The 24,869-nt window shown below is 36.4% G+C and overlaps 1 protein-coding gene across 1 annotated transcript in view; it reads right to left on the bottom strand.

Moving 5' to 3' along the window:
* Positions 1 to 24,869, bottom strand: part of ZNHIT6 (zinc finger HIT-type containing 6) — a 65,472-nt gene that overhangs the window by 14,685 nt on the left and 25,918 nt on the right. Inside the window, exons 6-8 of the mRNA XM_043575478.1 lie at positions 11,100 to 11,168; positions 9,632 to 9,712; positions 8,193 to 8,270 (exon numbers count right to left, since the gene is read on the bottom strand). Coding sequence (XP_043431413.1) covers positions 8,193 to 8,270; positions 9,632 to 9,712; positions 11,100 to 11,168 — 228 coding nt within the window. The remainder of the gene's footprint in view (positions 1 to 8,192; positions 8,271 to 9,631; positions 9,713 to 11,099; positions 11,169 to 24,869) is intronic.

Here is a 24,869-nt window from a genome sequence, read left to right on the forward strand (position 1 = left end):
ATGTAAAATGTCCAGGCCTTTCCAGGTACCTGTTATGCCTGGTACATTTAGTATAGAACTAAATGCAGATCTACTGTAGCATTTACCACATATCTACTTTCTCTCCTAGACTGTGAGCTCCTTGAGGGCTAGTCTTTTAGAGGCCTGTGTATCATACTGTTGCCGGCACATGGAAGGGACTCGAGGATACTTTAGGTCAAGTTCATTTATCAAAAAGCCTGCCTTCTGAGCAGGTACTGCTTTCTCAGAAGGAACTTTAAATTACACTGGGAGTTATTATAATCTCTTTTTCTGTTGCTCTCATTTTACATATTGAGAATTGAAGCCCTCAGCTAACTAAATGATATTGTCACAAATGACCAATACAAATCCTTTAGAGCAGAGATTGGAAAACTATGGTCAGCAGGTCAAATCCAGCCCACTGCCTGTTTTTGTGCACAAAGTCTTACTGGAACACAAGCCATACCATTGATTTATGTATTATCTATAGCTGTTTATGGGCTATAACAGCAGAGTTGACAATTATGACAGTATGGCCCACCATGCCAAAAACATTTACTCTTTGGCCATTTCAGAAAAAGTTGTCTCAGTCCTCCTTTTGGGTATTAAAGTGGTAGCAACATCTAGCAAATAGAAGCACACATATATTTAAGTGAATTAACACACTACTTATTAAGAAAATTTACACTGAATTCATACTATAGGAAAGTCAATGACTCAGCACTGCAGGAAATGTGAACAGGAAGATGCCTAATATAGTCATTGTCTTCAAAAGAATGTATCATTGAATAGGATAAACTGTATTGGGAAAAAATAAAACATGATTGCAGGAAACTATGAGAAGCACAACATATTTTTTGAGGCTTAAAGGATAAGGAAATCACATCTAGTTGGTGGGAAAGGATAGGCTCCGCTGCAGATACGGATACAGTCAACCCAGAAAAATGGAGAAGAGAGAACATAGAGGAGATTCATTATGGAGGCAACCATGTAAAACAGGGTGGCAAGGAAGAAGTAAAAGACGGCTCTAAGGTCTTATGTTTCATATACTGCAAGAGTGACAGTGCCAGTAACACAGAGTAAGTATCAACATTTGCTGACTGCTTACCAGATGCCAGGAACATAACCCATTTAATATATATTTCACACACACACACACACACACACACACACACACACACACACAGAAAAAACAGATGTGGTGTGATGAGGTCTAAACAGTTTAAGATTTAATGAGATATGTAGGTGAAGATAGATATAAACCAGGATTTGGAGTTTGGGAGAAAGGTTGAAAATGTATCTAGATGTGGGAGTGACTGTACAGAAATAACGGTTGATAACACCATAAGTACACAAGTTCCTCAAACCTCATATTCTTTCAATATCCAATTTATGTTAAAAGAAATATAAACTAGCATGATTAGGTATCTGCCCCCATGTGGCTAATGGTGAGTGGCCTGTTGGGAGTATAGCTAATATTGAACTTAGGCTACTTCCCACAAGTATAAGAAATACCAAATGGCTGAAACAAGCCATTATTTTAAAAATAAAAGTACTGTATAACATATAGTCAACTGCTAGCTATATAAAACTTTTTGTTTTAAACAGATTTCCTCCTTTTTCTAAGGAAGTAATCTCTAGGATTAAAACAATAATAAAAACTCTTATATTGAGTCAATTCTAAAAGATGTTGACCTGAATGCTGCAACTCCTAATACATGAATAATATGTATTTACTGAGAATTATTGGCTATGTGCCAGGTGCTGTGCTAAGCAGCTAACATCTCAAAGTAATCTTCACAACAATGCAATATCATTTCTGCCTTGATCCCCACTTTCACGTGGGAAAAGTGGCTTAGGAACTTTCTAAGGTTTGTACCAAATTTATAACATTATTTCGACTTTACAGAATGTCTACTTTGATGTAGGTTTTTGGATAAAAACAAAAACATTATTTTGGAACATCTCTTAATTTGGGCTAGGTTTGAGAAGCAGTGTTCTAATAAACTTAAGTGTTTGCAATGGTGAGACTTTTGGTTTACAGTCTAGTCTGGAACGTCTTAAAGTAAAATCAGGTCTACTTCTCCACAGATTATGTAATCTGAAAGGATAGTATTACTATTTCTTACTGGAATATGTATAATCTTACTATGAATAGATACTAAGAACAAATGAACAGTATAAAACGACCATTCTTTTTGCAAATAATGTTCCAAAAAACAATGCCACTTCTACTTAAAGCTCAATGTGCCCTAAACCTCTCCGGGCCCTATATCTCCATCCCTCCAGAAACAGATCCATGCCAGGAACCTCAGTCAGTCACCTTTGCTTTGTGTTTGTGTTCCCCCCACTACTGTAGAACTGTACCCAATTCATTCTTGTATCAACCTCAAGTTTTATTTATATGCCTAGAAGATTAAATGTGCTTAATTAATGGTTTCTGAGTAAATTTGGAAAGAATTATCCCATAACAGCTTAAACCACACCTTTATCAAAACTAGAACCTTATATAAACATCAAAGCAGCAAAGTAAACATAAAGAAGGTGTAGCTGAACTTCTTTATGGAAAATAAATGGTTCAATTAATAAGTAAAATACAAAAAATAGATTTGGAAAATTACAACTGAATGAACAGTATCACACTTCGGAGTATTCAAAATTCTTCAGTCCATAATAGCATAAGTGAGCAGCAATACAATGGCTGCCCCTGAAAGTACCTGGCATTACCAACATAGGCTTTTCTATTTCAAAACCAGTCATTTACTTTCTGGGCTGGTTAAGAGGAGAAAAAGAGGCCTTGCTAATAACACAAGCACCTTACATGAATTCTCTTCCACTGGGAATGTAAGCTCCCGGGGACAGGAATGGTTCTCCTTACTGCCATCACCCCAATGTCTAGAATGATACCTGGACCACAGTGAGTATCACAAAGTGTTTGCAAGAGAATGAATACATGAATTTACTTAAGAAGCCATGTTAGCTTTTATAAGAAAACACAAATCCAAACCTTGTGTATTCTGGAAAGAAAACTCTCAAATACATCAGCAGCAAATTCCTTAGGGTTAGACTCGCATTCTATAATCCCCTAAATCTAAAAATAAAAGTCATGTATGGCAATGCTAAAAACTGGGAAACATTTAAGACTGCTCTAGCTCATCAGGTATATATATCATGAGACAACCGTTATAAACCCTCCAAGAATGTAAAACACAACCAGTGGAAACTGGCAACATCAAGTATTTGGTTAAAAAGACTTTACTCTGGAGTCACTGGAATGCTGTAAATCGTAGGATACATTTAAAATCAACAGCCACAAGGAAACTACATGCTTCTGCCTTGTAAGTACTTTTTAGGAAATAATAAAATTCTCCTATTTTAGCATGCTTATCTTATATCAGAAGTCTAACATTTAAAAACCTATAATAATCTTACTTAGATGTTCTCTGAATGTACTTTCCTTTAATGATAGAAGTATAATTATACATCTAAGTGTACAGCCTATCAATGACTGCATTATCTGAAAAATACTGTGGTTACATTTTTTTTTTTTTTTTAATTTGAGACAGAGTGAGGGAGCAGGGGAGAAGGGCAGAGGGAAAGAGAAATCTTTTTGTTAATGTTTATTTATTTTGAGAAAGAGAGAGAGAGAGAGCATGAGCAGGGAAGGGGCAGAAAGAGAGGGAGAGAGAGAATCCCAAGCAGGCTCCATGTGCAGAGCCCAATGCAGGGCTCAATCTCATGACCATGAGATCAGGACCTGAGCCAATATCAAGAGTCAGATGCTTAACCAACTGAGCCACCCAGGCACCCCAAGAGAGAAGCAGGCTTCACGCTCAGTGCTGAGCCTGATGTGGGGCTTGATTCCATGACCCTGAGATCACAACCTGAGCCAAATTAAGAGTTGGATGCTCAACTGACTGAGCCACCCAAGCACCCCTAAATATCTTTAGTTAAAAATATCAAATGACTGGGGCACCTGGGTGGCGCAGTCGGTTGAGCATCCGACTGCAGCCAGGTCACGATCTCGCGGTCTGGGAGTTCGAGCCCCGCGTCAGGCTCTGGGCTGATGGCTCAGAGCCTGGAGCCTGTTTCCGATTCTGTGTCTCCCTCTCTCTCTGCCCCTCCCCCGTTCATGCTCTGTCTCTCTCTGTCCCAAAAATAAATAAACGTTGGAAAAAAAAAATATATCAAATGACTAAATGTCCATCAACTGACGAACGGATAAAGATGTGGTTTATACATACAATGGAATACTACTTGGCAATGAGAAAGAGGGAAATCTGGCCATTTGCAGCAATGTGGATAGAACTGGAGGGTATTATGCTAACTGAAATAAGTCAGGCAGAGAAAGACAGAAACCATATATTTTCACTCATAGATGGATCCTGAGAAACTAACAGATCATGGGGGAGGGGAAGGGAAAAAAAAAGTTACAGAGAGGGAGGGAGGCAAACCATAAGAGACTCTTAAATACTGAGACAAACTGAGGGTTGACGGGGAGTGGGGGAGAGGGGAAAGTGGGTGATGGGCACTGAGGAGGGCGCCTGTTGGGATGAACACTGGGTGTTGTATGGAAACCAATTTGACAATACATTATATTTAATATAAAAAAAATCAAATGAGGGGTGCCTGGATGGCTCAGTTGGTTAAGCATCCAACTCTTGGTTTTAGCTCAGGTCATGATCTCAGTTTTGTGAGTTCGAGCCCCATGTCAAGCTTTGCATTCAGTGTGGAGCCTGCTTTGGATTCTGTCTCTCTCTCTCTCTCTCTCTCTCTCTCTCTCTCTCTCTCTCTCTCTCTGCCCCTCCCTCACTTGCACTGTCTCTGTCCCTCTCAAAATAAATAAGTAAATTTTTAAAAAATCAAATGAAAATCTATTTCTAAATGTATCCTCATAGCATCTAATTTCATTACTCATGATTAGAAAATACTTGAAAACTGGGAAGTTTTATAGAAATTAGGATAACTATATCATGAAGCTGACTTAATCAGAAATATATGGTGTACCTTATCCCAACTTAGGATAAAAACTCCTTCACTGGAGTTTGAGATTATGATTGCCATAAAATAATGCCATCACTTTTCAAAGTTAAATAAAGTAGCAATTTTTATTTTATTTTTTATAAATTTTTAAAAAATGTTTATTTTTGAGACAGAAAGAGCATGAGTGGGGGAGGGGCAGAGAGAAAGGGAGACACAGAATCCAAAGCAGGCTCCAGGCTGTCAGCACAGAGCCTGACGTGGGGCTTGAACTCACAAACTGTGAGATCATGACCAGAGCTGAAGTCGGACGCCTAACCAACGGAGCCACCTAGGCACCCCTAAAGTGGCAATTTTTAAATCCATAACCTTCCCATCCTTTGATGCTTTTATAGATCACTGAGTTCAAATAAACAACTCAAATGGGGAAATCTGAATGGTAAGTTTTCTATATAGATAAGATAAAGTAAAAATACTTATGTTATTCAGATAAGCTCAAGTTTAATATCAAAATAGCTAATTCTAGGTATTCCTTGAAGTTAACACTCAACTTTTACTTTATTAAGCTATCAAAGGAATGATAGTCCCTTTGGGGACTAAGGTTAACCCAAGGCCCAACTTTGGTCCTCCTTGGGTTCCTAAAGAAGGTATAAAATAAGAGAAAATAAAGGACCTTGAAAACGAAGCACAAAGAAATTGAGTGTCTAGAATTAGGTCATCTGACCTTCAATTCAGTGACTTCTTTGATGTTTTTTTGGGTTCAGGTTTACCCTCTTTGTTAAAATAAACCTTAGCAATCTGACTGGCATTTCCCCGTGCTCTGGTTCTCTTGTGCATCCTGATTTCTTTCTAATACAACTCCATGTAATGGTTTCCCCAACTGCTTCCCTCTGGATCATGTCATGCTATAGGCATTTCTGCCACTCTCCTGGAAGACCCTGGTCTACTAGGATATGCTGAGATCTCCATCTGGAGATCTCCATCCTCCTTGCCTCTTCAAGCACTTAGAGTTACACATTTTCAAGTTAAAAATGAATGCTATCTAGGCCCAAGCAGTCTGCCCTGTATTATAAACTTTAAAATGCTCAGTATTCTACCTTTTAACACATACAATCTTGGCTTCCTTGAATTTTGGAGGAAGAAGATACTATGCCCAAGAGTCAAGTTTGACTGGCTTAGTGAGCTGGCACATTTCTTCACTGGCCACTCCCCAGTTTGCCTTGACTTAAAAGGAAATACAGCAAACCTTCTCTTTCAGGTAATGGAGGAAAACAACAAAGAAACAGAACAAAAACCATTAATAAACTAAAACAAAAGAAAAAGAGAACCCCAAACCTTTTGTTCTTAGCAGTTGTACCAAAATGATTTGGGTTGTTTTCTTTAGCTTTGGTAAAGAAATTTAATTATTTGCCTAACAGATTAGGTAAATAAGGTGACCATGGTCAAGTTGATGCATGCTTATTAACTAAGAAAACAAACAATTCCATTCATGTAGCCATTAAAATAGTAGCCAATGGCCACTATTTATAATTATTCAAGGTCAGATAAGTACAACTAAAAAAATGATGAGGCAATCATTTTGATGGATAGCACTACTACTGTCTCCCTTCTACAATCCTTCTGGAGCCATCTACATGTTATCCCCACACTGGCAGTCTATGACAAGGAGGTGGCAAATGCTCAGAGTGCTGCAGAAGTGTTAGAATGTTGGACACGTCACCAGGTTGTCAGGAGAGATGGGAGAATATATATTAGTTCCACAGCCTAGAGAAGATGAGATGAGACAACTATCCAAAAAGTGATTTCATTTTTCATAAAAACCCTCAGAGGTGTTTTCTTAACAGGCTTATGAGACTGAAGCCATAGTATACTCAATAAGAATGCACCAAGGTATGAAATAGGAGTAACATTTACATGAATTAAGTAAGTAAAATATGGTAAATGTTAAGAAAGGAACTGAATCTGAATGAGGTAAGAGACAATAAAAGAAGGAAAAAATATTTAATGATTGACTGGAGGTAAATTCCAAGGGAACAATGCAAATGGTTTTGTTTAAACATGAATTTGTATGAAACTGACTTTAAAACTTTGCTAAGCAAAACTGAAAGAACGCACCTTTTACACCAGTATTTCTCACTAATTACATAAGCGTTTGATTACCAATTTCAAAAATACTGACTTTGGTTAACATGGATGTTGTAACTCTAGATAGCTATCTCTGCAAAACCCACAAAACTTTCCATCCTTCTCTCATCTGAGACCTTAAATCTTTTGGGGGAAGGAAGGGAGTAAAACGTGAACTGCATGTAAATATACTAAATGAACAAGTCTAGGGAAGAGGCACCTGGGTAGCTCAGTCCGTTAAGCAGCTGACCAACTCTTGGCTCAGGTCATGATCTCACAGTTTCATGAGATCCAGCTCCATGTAGGACTCTATGCTGATGGTGCGGAGACCACTTGGGATTTTCTCTCTGCCCCTCCCCTGTTTGCTCTCATTCTCTTTTTTTTCCTCTCAAAATAAACTCTAAAAAAAAAAAACCCCAAAATAAAACAAAAACCAAAAAACAAAAAACCCAAAAAACAAAAACAAAAAAAACTTCCTCAAATAATACAGTTTGTTAGAACCCAGCTCTCCTTACATTTCTCTGCAGTGTTTTTTTTCCATTGCAATATATGCAATGCTCAGTTGATCACATAAATGTTTGTATTCCCAAAGGCAAAAACTTGAACACTAGAACTGTTGTAGAGAATACTTCTTGAAATAAGTTAAAATGGGATTTAAGAATCTCTTAATTGTACATAATGCTATTTTAAAATATTTTAACCAAAATAATTGTTTTTAATGTTTATTTTTGAGGGAGAAAGAGAGAGAGAGGGCCTGAGTCGGGGAGGGGCAGGGAGAGAGGGAGACACAAAATCCGAAATAGGCTCCACGCTCTGAGCTGTCAGGACAGAGTTCAACGCAGGGCTTGAACCCATGAACCATGAGATCATGACCTGAGCCAAAGGTGGACGCTTAACTGAATGAGTCACCCAGGCACCCCTAACCAAAGTAATTTTCAATTGAATTTATCCTATAAGTCTGATTATTTTTAAATTTTAATTTGAAAGTCATACTGGTATAATAACTAGCTACTTGAGCTAATCAAGCTACTTAATTACATTTTAGAATTTGAAAATATTTAAAGAAATGGGGAGGGAAATAATTTTACCTTACTAAATTTTGCTGCATAGATTCAACCTTCATTAAAATTTGGACCCCAGTCTGAGAGCGAATGTAGGCTTTCAACCTGAAATAAAAATGTCATATTGAAGGAAGCAAAACTGATTTTTAATATGTTTCAAGACAGTATCTACAGATTAAACATTTATGAGTAGCTAACAATACTTACAATTCAACTAGCCAAGCACAGAAAAGGGGTTAAAGATATTTTCTAGCCAAGGATCTGAATTTTAAAATATTACCTTTCTTCTCTCTATACAATATGTTAATTAAAAAAAAAAATCTATTTCAGTAAATTAAGTTAATCTTGCTATTTTATTTTTTTAAAAATGTACCCAATTTAGTGATAGGTACTTTGTCTTACTGCCAAACGTATGACCAATGATGACAACTGGATTATCAATAATAAGAAGGAAAGAAATACAACTATTATACATATTCCAAAGACACTGCTTGATATGGGACACGATTCTGGTTCAGTCTGGGTACAACCTTTCATTGGCACTAGAACATGAGATTTAATTAGAATTGGGTCAGACATTTTAGAATCCACTCAGTTTAAAATTTAAACACTAGGTTACTCTGGAACCAAAACAAGCAGGTATCATCCAGAGAAAAGAAAGTCAACTGGGTTCCTGCTCAGGAAAACTAATCCACATTCTAATAAGAGTTTCCTATTTTGAGTGCTGCCTACTGTGTGTTAGACCCTGTATAGTAACTATATACATATGCCTTTTTTTTTTTTAAGCTTCAAATAACCTTATCTAGTAGAGAAAATTAAGGTCTGGAACTTAGGTAACTTATTCCTGATCACACAGCTGAAAAGGGACAGACCTAGCTATTCTAGCCCATTTGTGTCCATGCTACATGGAGATGAGGCAGAGTGTATCTTAATTAGTTTTATGAAGACCTGGCTGAAACATGGTCTGTCTTTTATACGGGTTACTTGGAAACTCTTAATTTCAGAGTTTTTGACTCAATTTTAAAGAAGTTTGATTTAAGGGTTAAGAGTGCAGACTCTGATTCCACACTGGCTGGGTTTAAATCCCAGCTTCCCTGCTTATTTGCAGTATGAAGTCACTTAAGCACTTTAAGGTTCCCCATCTGTAAAATGGACATATTGAAGGCAGTAATCTACCTTCAAGGGTTATTGTGAGGATTAAATTAATTCATACATTTTTTATTATCTGCTTCAACGAGTATCTAGAAAACAGTGAATACTAAGTGTTGAGAACTGTTTTTGTTACTATCCAAAAGCATCATCTGTGACTGAAAAAGCCTTGAATAAATACCAAGGAAATGACACAGAAAGTAAACTGCACTGGTATATCACAGTCTAATAGTGTCATGGCTTTACATAATAGTCACATAACCAATACCTCAATATTTTTAGTAATTTCAGAAAATTACAAGAGTTTTGAAACATACCTTTGACGAATTACAGGATCAGCCTTTTCAGGATCAATGTAAGGTTTTAGGATTTCATTAATAGTTTTATCATCTGGTACTCTTCCCAACAACAAAAAAACAAAAACAAAACTTATTATTTATAAGTTTCTACTAAAGGTGTTAACTTAGAATTACTAAATCTTGTGGCTTTTTTGTTTAAATAACTGAACACAGACCTTTTATTTTACTCTTGGCAAAATATAACATCCTTTTAAGCAAAAATTACTTAGAAAAAAAAGCTCAAAAAGGCTTCTTGGACATACTTAACAAAGTCCTAAAAAGCAATATTTTGAGAAGCTCCCTATAAATCAATTATAAAAACATGAAGACTCTTTTAACACACACCTGTGCTCAAAGATGGGAAGAATGAATTCAGGATGAAATATATTTGAAAGCTACAGAAATTAAAAATCTGAAAAAAGGTTTCAGATGATGCTAATTTCAGTGCATGTTCAAATTTATTCATTCTAAATCATAAGACCAGGGTAAAAATTGATACTACTCTCCCTGGAAATAACATATCTCAAGTTTTTCAACTTTCCTGTAAGTATGCACACTGTTTTGAACTATAAAGCTACAGAAACAAAATTAAGACACTGAATGTGTAGCTTTCCTCATTTATACATTTTCATATATACCAATGTGCTACATACCCCTATCTAAAAAATTGAAGTCCTTTCCCTGACTTTAGTCTGGCATACAACTTCAAATAAGGAAGTTCTTGACTAAAATTCATAGCACAGTTGCAAAGAGAGGACACTTAATGCAAAATGTGGATATATGCTCAGTATATTACTTAAAAAGCAACTGGAAAATTTTCCGAAGGAACCAAATAGTACACAGTCATTAAAGTTTTTAAATGACACTTAAAAATATGCAAATATGAAAAAAGTAGGATAAGAAGTTTTTATGCAAATTAATTCCAATTTTGAGTATACATATTTTGAGGGCTATACCACAATGTTAATAGCAGTAATCTTTGCATAGTAGAATTCTGGGTCATTTTTCATTTGTTCTACAACCACTCAACTTAAGAAATTGAAAGTTTTTAGCCCTCTTGTGTCTCCTTGCAGTTTTCTCCTAATGTCTGCTCCCCCTGCTGAAGGAAACACCATCATGATTTCCCTTAGAGTTTTACCAGCTCTGCAGATAGTTCTAAAGACTACACTGTTTTATATTTAGACGTAGAATCACAGTCTATGCATTCTTCCTTCATTTGCTCTTCTCATTCAACATTATTTCTAAGATTCAACCATGTTGATGTAGCTGTAGTTGATTCATTTTTCAATAGTATTGAGCATTTCACTGAATCAAGATACCAACAACTGAGTTATCCATTCTACTACTGACATACATTTACTGATATCACATTTAAGTTAAGTTTATTTTAAATACAAAAACACAATAAAAACAAAGGAGTTCTTAATAAACATTGGTAGTACTGTACCTTTTTTCTATGTACACAGCTTGACTCTGAGGAAATTGGAGCTTCACATGCCAACAAAACTGCTGTTTTCTAAATGAAAAAAGAATCATATGAGGATCAAGGTAGATAATAAAAGTGTACGCACAAATCAAACCTCCTGAACTTTCATTTTCAGATAATAATTTGAAAAGTATTCCTAGAATTTAACGTATCTTTGCTACTATTTTTTCTAGGATTTCAGAGACTATGTTTTTTAAACAATATACTTGCAAGGATTTTTAAAAGGAAAGCAAAATTAAGTGCAGCAGTTCTGAATTACAAGGACTTTATATTCCTGAATTAGAAGGCAATTTGTCACAGTTCAGGGGCTTTTGAGATCAGTGTGCTACTACTTGAAGTTTACAAATAAATTTGCTCATGACCAAAAATAATGAGCTGATGTCTTTGCCTGACTAGTCTGGAAATTAGGTGAATGAAGTGTTGTCCAGTTGCGACCAGCTGGCTGCAGATACTTCTTAGCCATGAGTACGTGCATTCAGTAGCAAAACAGTAGACAAGTTGGTTGCTAAGCAGAATGCACTCTGAGCTAGAGTCCCTTTGCTTCCAGGTCGAAACTTTGGTTTGATACATGATCAACAGTAATAATTCACTAAATGTCTAATTTTGGAATGACCATGTTCTATTTAACATATCTAAGTTTGGTGACACTATATACCATTCCTTCTTTAAAAAAAGTTAATGTTAGAAATACTGAATCCAATACAGAAATTTAAATGTTTTCACTGTATGATGGTTTTTACATGTTTTCATTATTTAGGAGAAATTTCTAACAACCCACTGTCAAGCAAAATGGCCAGCTTCACTTATAAATCTATCCTTTAGCAGCCTGGCTCCAAAATCTCAAATAGTTTTATTTTAATACAGTCTAGTAAAATATCTCCCACCAAACATTCATATGATTTAGTCAAATTTCTGTCAGAAGACAATAACCATAAAATCAAGTAAAAATCCTTCTATTAGGGTAAGTTATCACAGATCTGCTTATGGAAGTTTTCTTTAGTAACAAGACAGTTTTTGGCATTAGCTAGAAAAAATATGCTTGCTTATGCTTACATTGAGAGTGCCACTTACCATATAAGAAAGTCACGTTAATATGTGTTTTTTTGATTGAACAAAGGCATAAATACCCTTCACTAATTTAAAGACCAGATATCTAAAATCTCAGAGGAAGAAACCTTAAAAAAATCTGAATGCAAATGTAAGTTAATGGTTTTAAATAAACAATTCTTCTAAAAGAAAACACCCCTGCAATGTTCGTTATCTATGAAAGAGGCAGAGCATCATATCACCATCAAGAAACTCAGAGGTGATACCTGGGTGGCTCAGTCAGATGAGCAAGTGACTCTTAATTTCAGCTCAGGTCAGGATCTCACTGTTTCTAAGACTGAGCCCCTGCAGTGGGCTCTGCATTGACAGTGCAAAGCCTACTTGGAATTCTTTCTCTCTCCCTCCCTCTCTCTCTCTGCCCCTCTCCTGCTTGTGTGCACTCTCTTTCAAAATAAACATTAAAAAAAAAAAGGGAGACTCAGAGATTCCACATTTCCTTGTAAGAAAGAAATTGATTTTTTAATCCTGATGTATAATATGGTTTCTTTCTAAATATATTTGTTTTTTCCATGTTAAGTTATAGGAGAAAAAAAGATTATGAACTTGTCATCTTGCAGAATTCTAAATCATATTAAGTTACCCCAATCATTGCTTGAGTAATTTCAAGAACCATTTATCTTTCTTAACACTCAGTAGACCCTAAATACCATCAGAAAGTACTTAACATTCCAAAAACAAAGGGAGAAAAGCCCTTGGAAATTATTTTGCTATAGTTAACTAGTTTTGATTGTAAGGAAGTCATTCACTACTATTTTATTACATACACATTGCTAACTTACTATAAAAATCTTTCTATATTTGGCCTCAGTTCAAACGTGAACAAATTTGAAAAGTATATTTACTTTTAAAAACTGTGATCTTGAAATATTTCAAAAACAAAGAAAAAGAGAGTATAAAGAACAATGTACCCATACTCAAGATTTAACCAACTTGCAAACTGCCATATTTATTCAAAATACTTTTTTCTTTTAAGAAATAAAAGGTTATTGATATAGCTGATGATCCAACTTGCTACTGTTTCTTGATCTCCTTCCCTTCCCATTATCAGAGGTAAGTACTATCCTGAGTTTGGGTGTGTATTCTTACCGTCCATGGTTTTATATTCTACACACACACACACACACATACATATTATACCTATAAACAATATAGTATTTTGTGTAATATTAACATTTATTTCAAACTTACCATACTCTAGATATCCTATGCCTTGCTTTTCATTTACATTATGCTTTAGGTTTATTTATAATATATGCAGATTAGTTCATTTTATGAAAAATGCCAAAATCTATTCATTCTCTACTGATAGACATTATGACTGCTTCCAATTTTTTACCATTTGTTCTTCCATATTAAATTATGGTAAAAAAAAAAATAATAAAAGACTATCCCTAGGGATGGGTCTATCATTTACCTCTACTAGTAAAAAGGATTAAGCTAGCTTTATTGGATAACTGTACTTTTTAACTCTAAGGTTAAAAGGCATTTGCAAACAGTAATTCAGGATAGAAGATTTAAGTGAACAAATGGACAAAGAGAGGTTGAAGGGTATTGTATAAGAATTCCTGAAATGGGTTGAGTTAATTAATCTCTAAAGTAGTTGCCAATTCTTCAGTGTTCTTGAAACTGATGTAGTCCTGACTGGGCAATCAAATCACTTCCTAAGTCTCAAAGAATTAAGTTTTTTAATTAAGTTTTTAATTTTAATTCCAGTATAGTTAACATATTCTATTAATTTCAGGTGTACAATTTTAGTGATTTACTAAATCTATTCATGACTCAGTGCTCATCATAATAAGCGCTATCATCGATTTCAATTCCCCCCCAACCACCTCCCCTCTGGTAACCATCAAAATTCTTCAAAGGATTAAGTCTGTTTCCCACTTTTCGTAATTACACAGTGATACATGTCCCACTTATAAAAATACACATACATCAAAATCTCAACATTATTTTTGAGGGGGATTGTGGATAATTTTATATGTTTTTTTGTATTATGTAAGTTTTCTAAAAGAACACATTTTATAAAGGGAAAAAGTAATGCTTTAGTGAGTATCTTTATGTATGCATACCCCCACCCTCCACCATAATTGTTTTTATATTTTGGACTATTTTATGAAAACACAGCATAAGGAGTAGAATCATGGGATAAAACAGTGTTTCTTAACCTAGGTAGTACTGACATTTTGGACCAGATAATTCTTGGTTATGGTGGGTAGGGTAAAGAGGGGACAGAGGAGGCACTTTCCTGTGCAGGATGTTTAACAGCATTCTAGGCCTTGACTAAGGAGATGCCACCCCAGCAACACCCACTCCTCCAGTTGTGACATCCAAAGATGTTTTCAATTATTGCAAATGTCCTCTGGGAGGCAAAAATCACCACTGAATGAGAACCACTGGGATAGAGGTTTAAACACTGACTATTATATTGGGCGCCTGGGTGGCTTAGTCGGTTGAGCGTCCGACTTCAGCTCAGGTCACGATCTTGCGGTCTGTGAGTTTGAGCCCCGCATCGGGCTCTGGGCTGATGGCTCAGAGCCTGGAGCCTGCATCCAATTCTGTGTCTCCCTCTCTTTCTCTGCCCCTCCCTCGTTCATGCTCTGTCTCTCTCTGTCTCAAAAATAAATAAACGTTAAAAAAAATTAAAAAAATAAACACTGACTATTACTCTTACTATATCAAGACTACTGTTCCCTAAATTAAACAAAATGCTTTCAATTATGTCACTGTGTCCTTGCCAAAATTATCAATGTTCTCAAGAATGGAAATACTGTACCTGAATATTCTAGGGAACTTCGGCACCTCATGGCACACGTTTAGAGTTTGACGACAGACTGGTGAAGTAATGATGGCAATTATTAAACCTAATGTTCCCCTATAGACCACCTGACAAAGTAAGATAACAGTGATCTGAGTCCCATGAAACAAAAGCAAACTACTCATGCATAGCAAAGCTTTTTCTCCTACCCCCTCAATCATGCATTCTTAATAGGAGCAGCATCACCCCAAAAGGGATAAAAATTTGTTTTGGGGAGGGTTAAAAATAATCTTAAATATTACAATGGTTTGTGGCCCTCCAAAGGGCCACTACACATAAACATATACACAGTATATCTGTGGTATCAAAATATCATGGGGGAGCAAATAGAAGGAAAATGTCTAAAAGGGCTCCTTGGGAGGCAATAAAAAAAAAAAGTTGAGAAACACATGTATTAAAAGAGGAAAATAAATGTTATTTTATACTCGGTTTTAACAAGTTAATACAGGGCACTTAACAGCTAATGCTTATTAAAATTAAGGATCATTCTCTCCCACCATTTCAAGAAAGTAATATGTGTATGGTAACACAAACTTACGGGGGGAGGGAAGTTCTATACCCATATTCTTCTAACTCCATGACTTAAAATGGTTAATTTTCATCTTGGAGTGCTACCATAATTCCAAGGAAGAAGAGTAGAAAACTAACACAGATATCCGATCCTTTTAAATGGCACTAATCTCCTGAAACAAGATTTTCAAGATCATTTATAACCAAAGAAGTGCAAATAGAAGTGAAATATTTTCACTTATCAGATTTACAAAGACATTGTTAAAATCAGAAATACTGGGGAAATACTAGGGAAGCATGGTGAAATGGAGACTTTCCATTGGTGATAGGAATATAAACTGGTGTCAGCTTCTGGCCATTCAAGTTCATAAAGACAAAAAATAAATATTCTTAATGAAAAAAAATACACATATTTTTGCCTCAACAGTTTTATTTCCAGGAATTTAGTCCAAGGAAATAACTGGATGGGTAATGACATATGTTCATGTCCACTGTGCCACTCTTTATAATAGAAAGAAAAAAATCTAAATGGGTATCATCAAAAACTGATTAAACTATACTAAATCTACATAATGAATGAAAAAATGAGGCAGAACTCTATGCATTGAAGTAGAAATATGTACGTATTGAATGATGGCATTTATGTTTAAAATATATATTCATACATGTATTTACAAGTATGAAGAACATGCCCCAAACTTTTAACTATGGTTAGTTATTTCCTGCCATTATGAAAGGACTTAATTCTTACTTTATACGTCTGTATTAAACAAATCTTTGACATAATGATTTGCTATTTTTTACAATCAGCAAAGTCAAAAATGTTTTCACTGGAAAGTGCAGGATGGTAATAATCATAGAAAGGACTAATTTTAACATTCTTTTTAAAACTAAAAATCTTCATTATTGGAAGTGTTCTTTTAAGAGGTTTCTTTTTTATCTCAGAAATTATTACCCAACCAGAACTAGGGTTACTTATCTAATCATTTTGACAGCTTCAAACCTAGCCTCCTCAAGAAATATGCTATAGCTAAGAGTTACATAAGAAGGCTGAATTCTAAGAACTAAGATTTCTAATATGAAATTAAATGAGCTTGATTATTTTTGTTCTTGAAAAAAGTCACCAATTTTCATCCCCCTCTCTTACTGGCTAACCAATATTTATTCGAAGAGCACTCCTAAGGGCTCACTAGGCATTTGGGATGAGTCCAAGGCAGGCTTCTGTTTAGGGCAGTAGGTCAACCACCAATCCTGGGCACTGTGTTTTCCTTCCATATCACTGTGAGAAGAGTACAGTTTTCACATGAAAACACCTTGTTCTTCATGTATACTATACAGAGGGAGAATACTCAATATACTGTAAGAATGAGAGGTGGGACGGGGAAAGGATAAGTGGACTCCGTGCTTGAATCCTATTCAAGGCACCCCTTTCCTTCTGATTTTTAAATACAAGTCCCTCCATGGGAGTAAGGACAGCTAGAATTTCCACATGTCTATGCTTCAGAATGCTACACCACTAATTAGTAAAGTCCACAGGTTATGAAGTCTATCAGTAGATCCTTTTACCAGATAGCACTAGCCAAGTAGTAATAGTAATAACAGTAATGCTTTCAGTAACGCTTTATTAAGTGCTTTCAATATGTCAGACATTGTTCTAGATGTTTTACATGTATTAACTCATTTAATTCTTGTAACTCTGAATGAACACCATTATTTCATGAGAACGCTAAGGTAGAAAAAGGAAAAGTCCCTCCTCCAAGATCATTATTCAGCTGGGAAATGGCAGAGCTGGGATCTGAACCCAGACAGTACAATACCTCCACAGTCTATGCTCTAATCGACTATTCTTTTATGATCTTACCAGAAATGAAAGTTCAACAACAAACTATGTATTTTTATGTAACATCAATTCAAATATATGTTATGTTTTATTTTAAATATTTGCCTTCATATTTTGAAATAATTTTTAGGAGTTATAGTGAACATTTTAACTGCCTCCTTGGCAATCTCTTATCATCCTCCTCCTTCCGAATCCATAACCATACTTTGACGAATAGAATGCATTCCTTACCTCTAGAGGCATGCACTTACTAGTCAGCTTAAGAAAACCACTATCTTGTATCTTCCTTGACACAGTGACTCAGGATTGGGCCGATGACCTAGGTGGCCCAATTGTGGTGAATTTCAGGTTTCCTGTTCAGTAATGCTGGGAGAGAAGCACTCCTGGATATTTACTGCAACTCAAACTGTTACCAGGAGCATTCTATGACCATGAAGATTCAGCTGACACCACTGAAGATACAATGGAGAATCAGCAAAAAAAATGGGCCGTTAATGATGTAATTGAGTCATTTTATCTATGAACTCTGAAATCCATCCTATCTCTGGATGGATATTGAGTTATGACAGCCAATAATTTACCTTTTTATAGCTCAAACAGTTTGAAGTGGGTATTTTCTTTCAAGCAACATAAAGCATCCTAAATGACACAAATAATTAAAGTCTTCTTCTTTCTAGGTTTCATCTTTCATTTCTGAGCAGTAGAAAAGGGAGACAGACTAATCTGTAAACTGTCAACTGTTACGAAATTCGGAAGCAGCATATAGTACCTAAAGGAATTTCAGGAAAAAAACATTTTGTTCCACTGTCAGTTATAAAACCTTATTTTAATTTAAAGCAGGAAGAAAATCTACCAAATTTTGAAACTCTTCAAGGAAAAAACAAATGTATAAAATATCTACATAATCCTTCACTCACAGCCATTTAATCTTTTAAAATATATTTCAAGAACAATTTTAAAGTCTCAAGAATAAATATAACTATTGCTCATAAAAATAATCCATCTATTTTATTAGGATTGGTACCATAATAAGTGTTTTTGGAAGACTGAATACAAAGGATCTGTGTAGTTACTTAGCATGGATTAAAATTACTGGAATTGGGGAGAATGAAAACCATAATTTTATATGTCTCACATCATTATGAAAATACTTTGAGAAGTTCCAGTTATATATTACATTTTGCTCTTTTAAAAATTAGTTTCACCACTACACAATAATAATAGGAAACAGGTTAAGTATGTGGTACTGGCTTTAGAAGACAGTATATTAAGAAAATGGATGTAGCAGGTGAAATAAAAAAGCACATTTTGCTTCAAATAACTGATAAATATTTGAGTACTTAATAAAGCAGTTCTCAACTGGGAGTGGTACCAACCTGGGTGGTGGGGACATTTGAAAATGGCTGGGAAGTTCTGACTGTTCCAAGACTGGGAAGCACTTTAGGCATTTAGGGGGGCAGAGAACAGAAATGCTAGCCTTCCTGTAATGCATAGGAAAGTCCCACACAACAAAAAAACTGTCCTGTTCAAAATGCCAATAGAGCCCCTACTAAGAAACACTAGAATGCAGAAAGGAGAGTAGATATATATGCATACTAAAAATCGAACGCTAGCACTAAATGTGGCATGTGTTTTGTATTAGCTGTGAAGAGAATATGTACTATAGGAACTGCAGCAAAAAAGAAATTATGGAGAAGATGAGCTATCGTGTATTTTCACAGATGGCTAGAAAATAATGGATGAGGAAAACATTCTAGGATTAGGCATGGTAACCAGCCTGGGTACACTCCATTGAATACATTAGGAAATCAGGGTGGGGACAGAGTAGGCTGATCCATATTTAGTATAGATCCCTCATATGAACAGGAAAATGTTCTGCTCAAAGTTTGACTCTGTCTGAACTCCCCAACCTGGCATATAAAGTCTTGCAAAGCTCAGTCCCAGTGGGGCTCTCTCCAGTCCATCCCCTATCACTTACCAACTCTCCTCTCACCCTAGTTTCTAGACATACATCACCCTAGTGTCTACATACACTGTCTTAAATTTACTACTTCATCCTTTTGCATCTGATATTCTCACCTCAAGACATCCTTAACTCCTCCTTGCTTTTGAGCAAGTGACTATCACAGTAAAAACACATTTTATAATGATGTATCAGGCATCAGTGCATCAAATGACTGAGGTAAGGAGACACTGAGGTGGGGAAAGTTCCCCAATAGTCCAGGGTGAGACAAAGTGGGCCTGCATGGGAGAATAGTTGATAAATACTGTACTGAAGGAAGCAGAAAGGGATACATGTTAGAAGTACATCATGAAGAAGCAGACCTGGTGACTAGGGAAGGACTTCCCTAACTGAACCAGTCTGGGGACCCCAAGGTGATCAAGACTGTTTTCTATTTCCATGAATGCTGCCTAACTGCCATCATGGAAAAGTACAACTTCTGTGATGCTATGTCACAGAAACTTCCTTACCACTGTCTACATGGCCCCAGTAAGTATATGCCTGTTTGGGGAACCATTAAGTTTCTAGTCTTTCACACTGTTGTTTCCTAAGTCCCTGCTGTTGCTCTGAAACTCTTCCAACCAAACTATATCCAAAGCTGCTATGGCAGAGAAACCACAGAGCTAAACATTTTCAATTAATGAGTAAGTTTGTACTGAGTCCCTATTATGTAATCCCTCAAAGATCACTGCAAAATCCACTTGTCCCCCCATGACCACAACTGCTAAACCCATCACTTCATTTTCCTTTGCTCTTTTCTAAAGTCAGTTTGCAGTAAAGTATAATCATATACTACTTACAGGTTATCATGCAAACAAAATACTGTGCTTTATGAAGTGGATCAGCACATAATTGCTTAAGGGAAAAAAGTGCTACTGACATTAATACAGAGGTAGATGGGTATATTATTGCAATATAATTAGAATGCTGTAACGTTATCCAAAGAAAAAAAGTTTTGTCAGCTGTACATGATTCTTTCTTTACAAGAGAGACATCTAGTGGCTGACTTCTAAAACAGGATTGGAGCTCAATTATTTTTTATTTTTTATTTTTTTTTCAACGTTTTTTATTTATTTTGGGGACAGAGAGAGACAGAGCATGAACGGGGGAGGGGCAGAGAGAGAGGGAGACACAGAATCGGAAACAGGCTCCAGGCTCTGAGCCATCAGCCCAGAGCCCGACGCGGGGCTCGAACTCACGGACCGCGAGATCGTGACCTGGCTGAAGTCGGACGCTTAACCGACTGCGCCACCCAGGCGCCCCTGGAGCTCAATTATTAATTCACACTGTTGTTAAATAATGGGCACAATTCTATCTTCATACTGTAAGTCCAAGAGATACCCACAGATAGACAACTAAAGAACCCTGAGGCAAAAGGGACTTAATTCAGTTGTAAACTGACAGTTGTAAAGGAATGGTAAGTAGGACTGAGTTGCTTAGAGGCAATGTGTAGACAAACTGAGGGAGAAAGGAAGGTCAAAAGTTGGGTCCCTTTCTGGGAAATGGGTGGTTAGTCCACACAAAAGAGCCCAAGCCTGCAATGTACCTAAAAATGCTCTTGGGGAAGGGGCTTCTCAGTCCAATTCTTTTTTCCAGTTGGTAAGTCAAAATGCATTCATGACCTCACTGCTGAATCCACAGACCCAAGTAGAAATAAAATAAAACTTCAATGATGGACTCATGTGACCAAATGAGACATGCTACTTAATCCAGGTATAACCAATACATCTCTAGGTTTGATATCCAGGGCTTCCTGTAGCAAAAACTAAAACGCTACTGAAAAAGAGTGGCAACTGTGGATAAAAATGTGTATTTTTTATATGATAGTACCAGAATACTTTTCAGAGATACTATTTACAACTCAAAATGTATAATGGTCCTGCCCACATCTATCAATGCCTTTTAAAATTACTATTTAAAAAAATTCATTTATTCTCAAAATAAGCATTTCATGCCAATGGTCTAAAATTCAAAAGGTACAAAACAGCAAATTTCCATCTCTGTCCCCTTCTACCCAATTTCCTTCCCTTAAGATAACCACTGTTACCAATTTGTAACATTACTCTGTATTTCTGACAATCATGCCATATTTGTACATTCAGACCTGCTTCATTCTTTTTCCATTATAAATACATACCATAATTTGTGTAAATAGTCCACTAATGAATTATTTAGATTCATACTACTCTTCTGCTATTACAACCAACACTGCATTGAATATCCTTGTACGTATTTCATTTTCCATTTCTATGATTATATCTAACAGATAAATTTCTAAAAGTAGAATTGCAATGTCTTCCTGATCCATCTCTTTTCCACTACTGACCTTACCTTTGTACTGGGGCCAGTGCTTATTTTAAACCATTAGGACATTTTAGAAAAGATAATCTGAAAACCTCAATAGCATACGTTAAGAAATCCCGGAGAAATAAAACACAGACTGAGTTCATCAGCAAGTAAGAGATATCTTCAGGAACCAAAAGGAAGCAGGAACTAAAGACTATGGTGGAATGCTGAAGTTAGATCTGCTTTGAAAGCCTTTGCCAATCCTGGTAACAGGTTTGTCAACAGCCACGGGGTGATAGAAGACAAGATCTTGGGCCCACATAAACTAGAGACCTTAAACTGGAATCAGACCATAAAACCAGTGAAAGGGTAAACCAGAAAAATCCTGCATACCTATCAAAGGAAGACAACTAGGAAACTTATTGACCTTAGTTTGGGCTCTAGGGAGAAAGGCAGAGGGAATAGAAAGATCTCAATTGAAAATGCAAAACTATTGTTTCCTCAAACTGGCTGGGGTTCAAATTATCCCTACTAGTACAGTCTGGGAAACTTAAGATGAAGAAATTAAAGAGGGTCCTGAATTGGTGCCATGGAGTATCTTGGCATAAGTAAACCCATACCACCTTCTGTCTCAACTTGAGTTCACGGCTACATTTTAGATAAACAACAAGGAAACCAATCACCATAATCAAAAGTCAGCAGAAACAGCAGACAGCACTAACAGACTTCCAAGAACTTCTGACACTGGAATTATTTACACAGATAATAAATATTCTAAATTATTAAACAAAGGGGATCTTAAACATGAGAAAGAAATACAGTTCTATCTAAAAGACAAGACAGACTGCAAAAAGAAACAGAACTTCTAGAAATGAAAAATAAAACTGAAACAAACACTCAATGCATGAGCTAATAAGATTAGACACAGCTGAGGAGAATGACTTGGAATAAACTACCTGAATAAACTACCCTGAATGTAGCGAAGACAAATAAGAAATTAAAATAATACCTTAGCATTTCCAGAACTGTCATATTCAGAAAGCACAAATCTCAAAGAAGATAAACTTAAAAAACATCCCATGAGGGGCACCTGGGTGGTGGCTCAGTTGGTTAAGTGTCCGACTCCTGATTTTGGCTCAGGTCATGATCCCAGGGTCATAGGATCACACCCACACTGGGCTCTGCACTGACAGTGTGGAGCCTGCTTGGGATTCTGTCTCTCCCTCTCTGCCCGTCCCCAGCAATTTCTCTCTCAAAATAAAATAAAAAACAAATATACATTAAAAAAATATAAAAAATAAAAAACAAATCACATGAAGACCCATTGCAGTACTCCAAAGACCAAAGCGAAGATCTGAAAGTCAACTGAAGGGGGGGGGGGGTAAATATATAAAAAAGTGCTCTCAACAGTGGCAAAAAAAAGCAAGAAGACAGTGGAATAACTGAATGGAAGTACTAAAATGTCAAGATATTTCATATTCAGCTAAACTATTATGAGGGTGAGCTATAGGATTCCATATATGGAATTTTAAATCAGGCAAAACTCATCTTCAAGGGAAAAAGTTAGAACAGGTTGTCTATGGAGAGGAGAGGAGCTAACAAGGGAAGACCTTGCTGGAGTGATGGTAATATTCTACATATCTATAGGAACCGTGTTATACAGATATAGGCATACCTCAGAAATAATCATGGGTTCAGTTCAAGACCACCATAATAAAAGTAAATATTGCAACAAAGCCAGTTAAATGAATTTTTTGGTTTCCCAGCGCATAAAAAGTTATTTTTACACTATATGGTAATCTGTTAGTCTATTAAATGTGCAATAGCATTATGTCAAAAAAAACCTGTACATACCTTAATTTACAACTATTTTATCGCTAAAAAAAAAAAATGCTGCCCATCATCTGAGCCTTCAGTGAGTCATAACCTTTATGATGGGGGAGGGTCTTGCCTCAGTACTGATGGCTGCTGACTGATCAGGGTGGCAACTGCTGAAGATTGGGCTCACTGTGGCAATTTTTAAAATAAGACAGCAATTGGGGTGCCTGGGTGGCTCAGTTGGTTAAGCGTCCAACTTTGGCTCAGATCATGATCTTACAGCTTGTGGGTTTGAATCCCACATATGGCTCTGTGCTGACAGCTCGGAGCCTGGAGCCTGCTTCCGATTCTATGTCTCCCTCTCTGCCCCTCTCACTCACACTCTCTCTCTCTCTCAAAAATTAACATTAAAAAAAAAAGTAAGACAACAACCAGTGATTTCTCTGTAGCATGTGCTGCTGTTTGATAGAACTTTACCCATAGAACTTCTTTCAAAACTGACGTCAATCCTCTTAAACCCTACTGCTTTATCAACTAAGTTTATATAACATTCTAAATCCTCTGTCATTTCAATCTTCACAGCATCTATACTAGTAGTAGATTCCAGCTTAAGAAACCACTTTCTTTCCTCATTCATAACAAGCAACTCCTCATCCACAGTTTTATTGAGATTGTAGCCATTCAGCTGCATTTTCAGGCTCCACTTTTTTTTTTTTAATGCTTATTTATTTTTGAGAGACAGAACGTGAGCAGGGGAGGGGCAGAGAGAGAGGGAGACACAGAATCCGAAGCAGGCTCCAGGCTCTGAGCTGTCAGCGCAGAGCCTGACGTGGGGCTCAAACTCATGAACTGTGAAATCATGACCTTAGCTGAAGTCAGACGCTTAACTGACTAAGCCCCCCAGGCACCCCACTTCTAATTCACTTCAGGCTCCGCTTCTAATTCTAGTTCTCTTGCTATTTCTACTACATCAGCAGTTAATGTCTCCACTGAAGTCCTGAACCCCTTAAAGTCATCCATGAGGGACGGAATCAATTTCTTCCAAACTCCTGTGAATGTTGATATTCGGACTTTTCCCCATGAATCATAAATGTTTTTTAATGGCATCTAGAATGGTGAATCCTTTCCAGAAGGTTTTCAATGAACTCTGTCCAGATCCATCAGAGGAATCACTATATACGGTAGCTATAGATGTATGAAATGTACTTCTCAAATAGTAAGACTTGAAAATCGACATGACTCTCTGATCCTTGGGCTGCAGAATGGATGTTGTGTTAGCAGGCCTAAAAACAACATTCATCTTATTGTACATCTCCACCAGAGCTCTTGGGTGACCAGCTGCATTGTCAA

Source organism: Prionailurus bengalensis, chromosome C1 (assembly GCF_016509475.1).
Source record: "Prionailurus bengalensis isolate Pbe53 chromosome C1, Fcat_Pben_1.1_paternal_pri, whole genome shotgun sequence".
Lineage (NCBI taxonomy): Eukaryota > Metazoa > Chordata > Mammalia > Carnivora > Felidae > Prionailurus > Prionailurus bengalensis.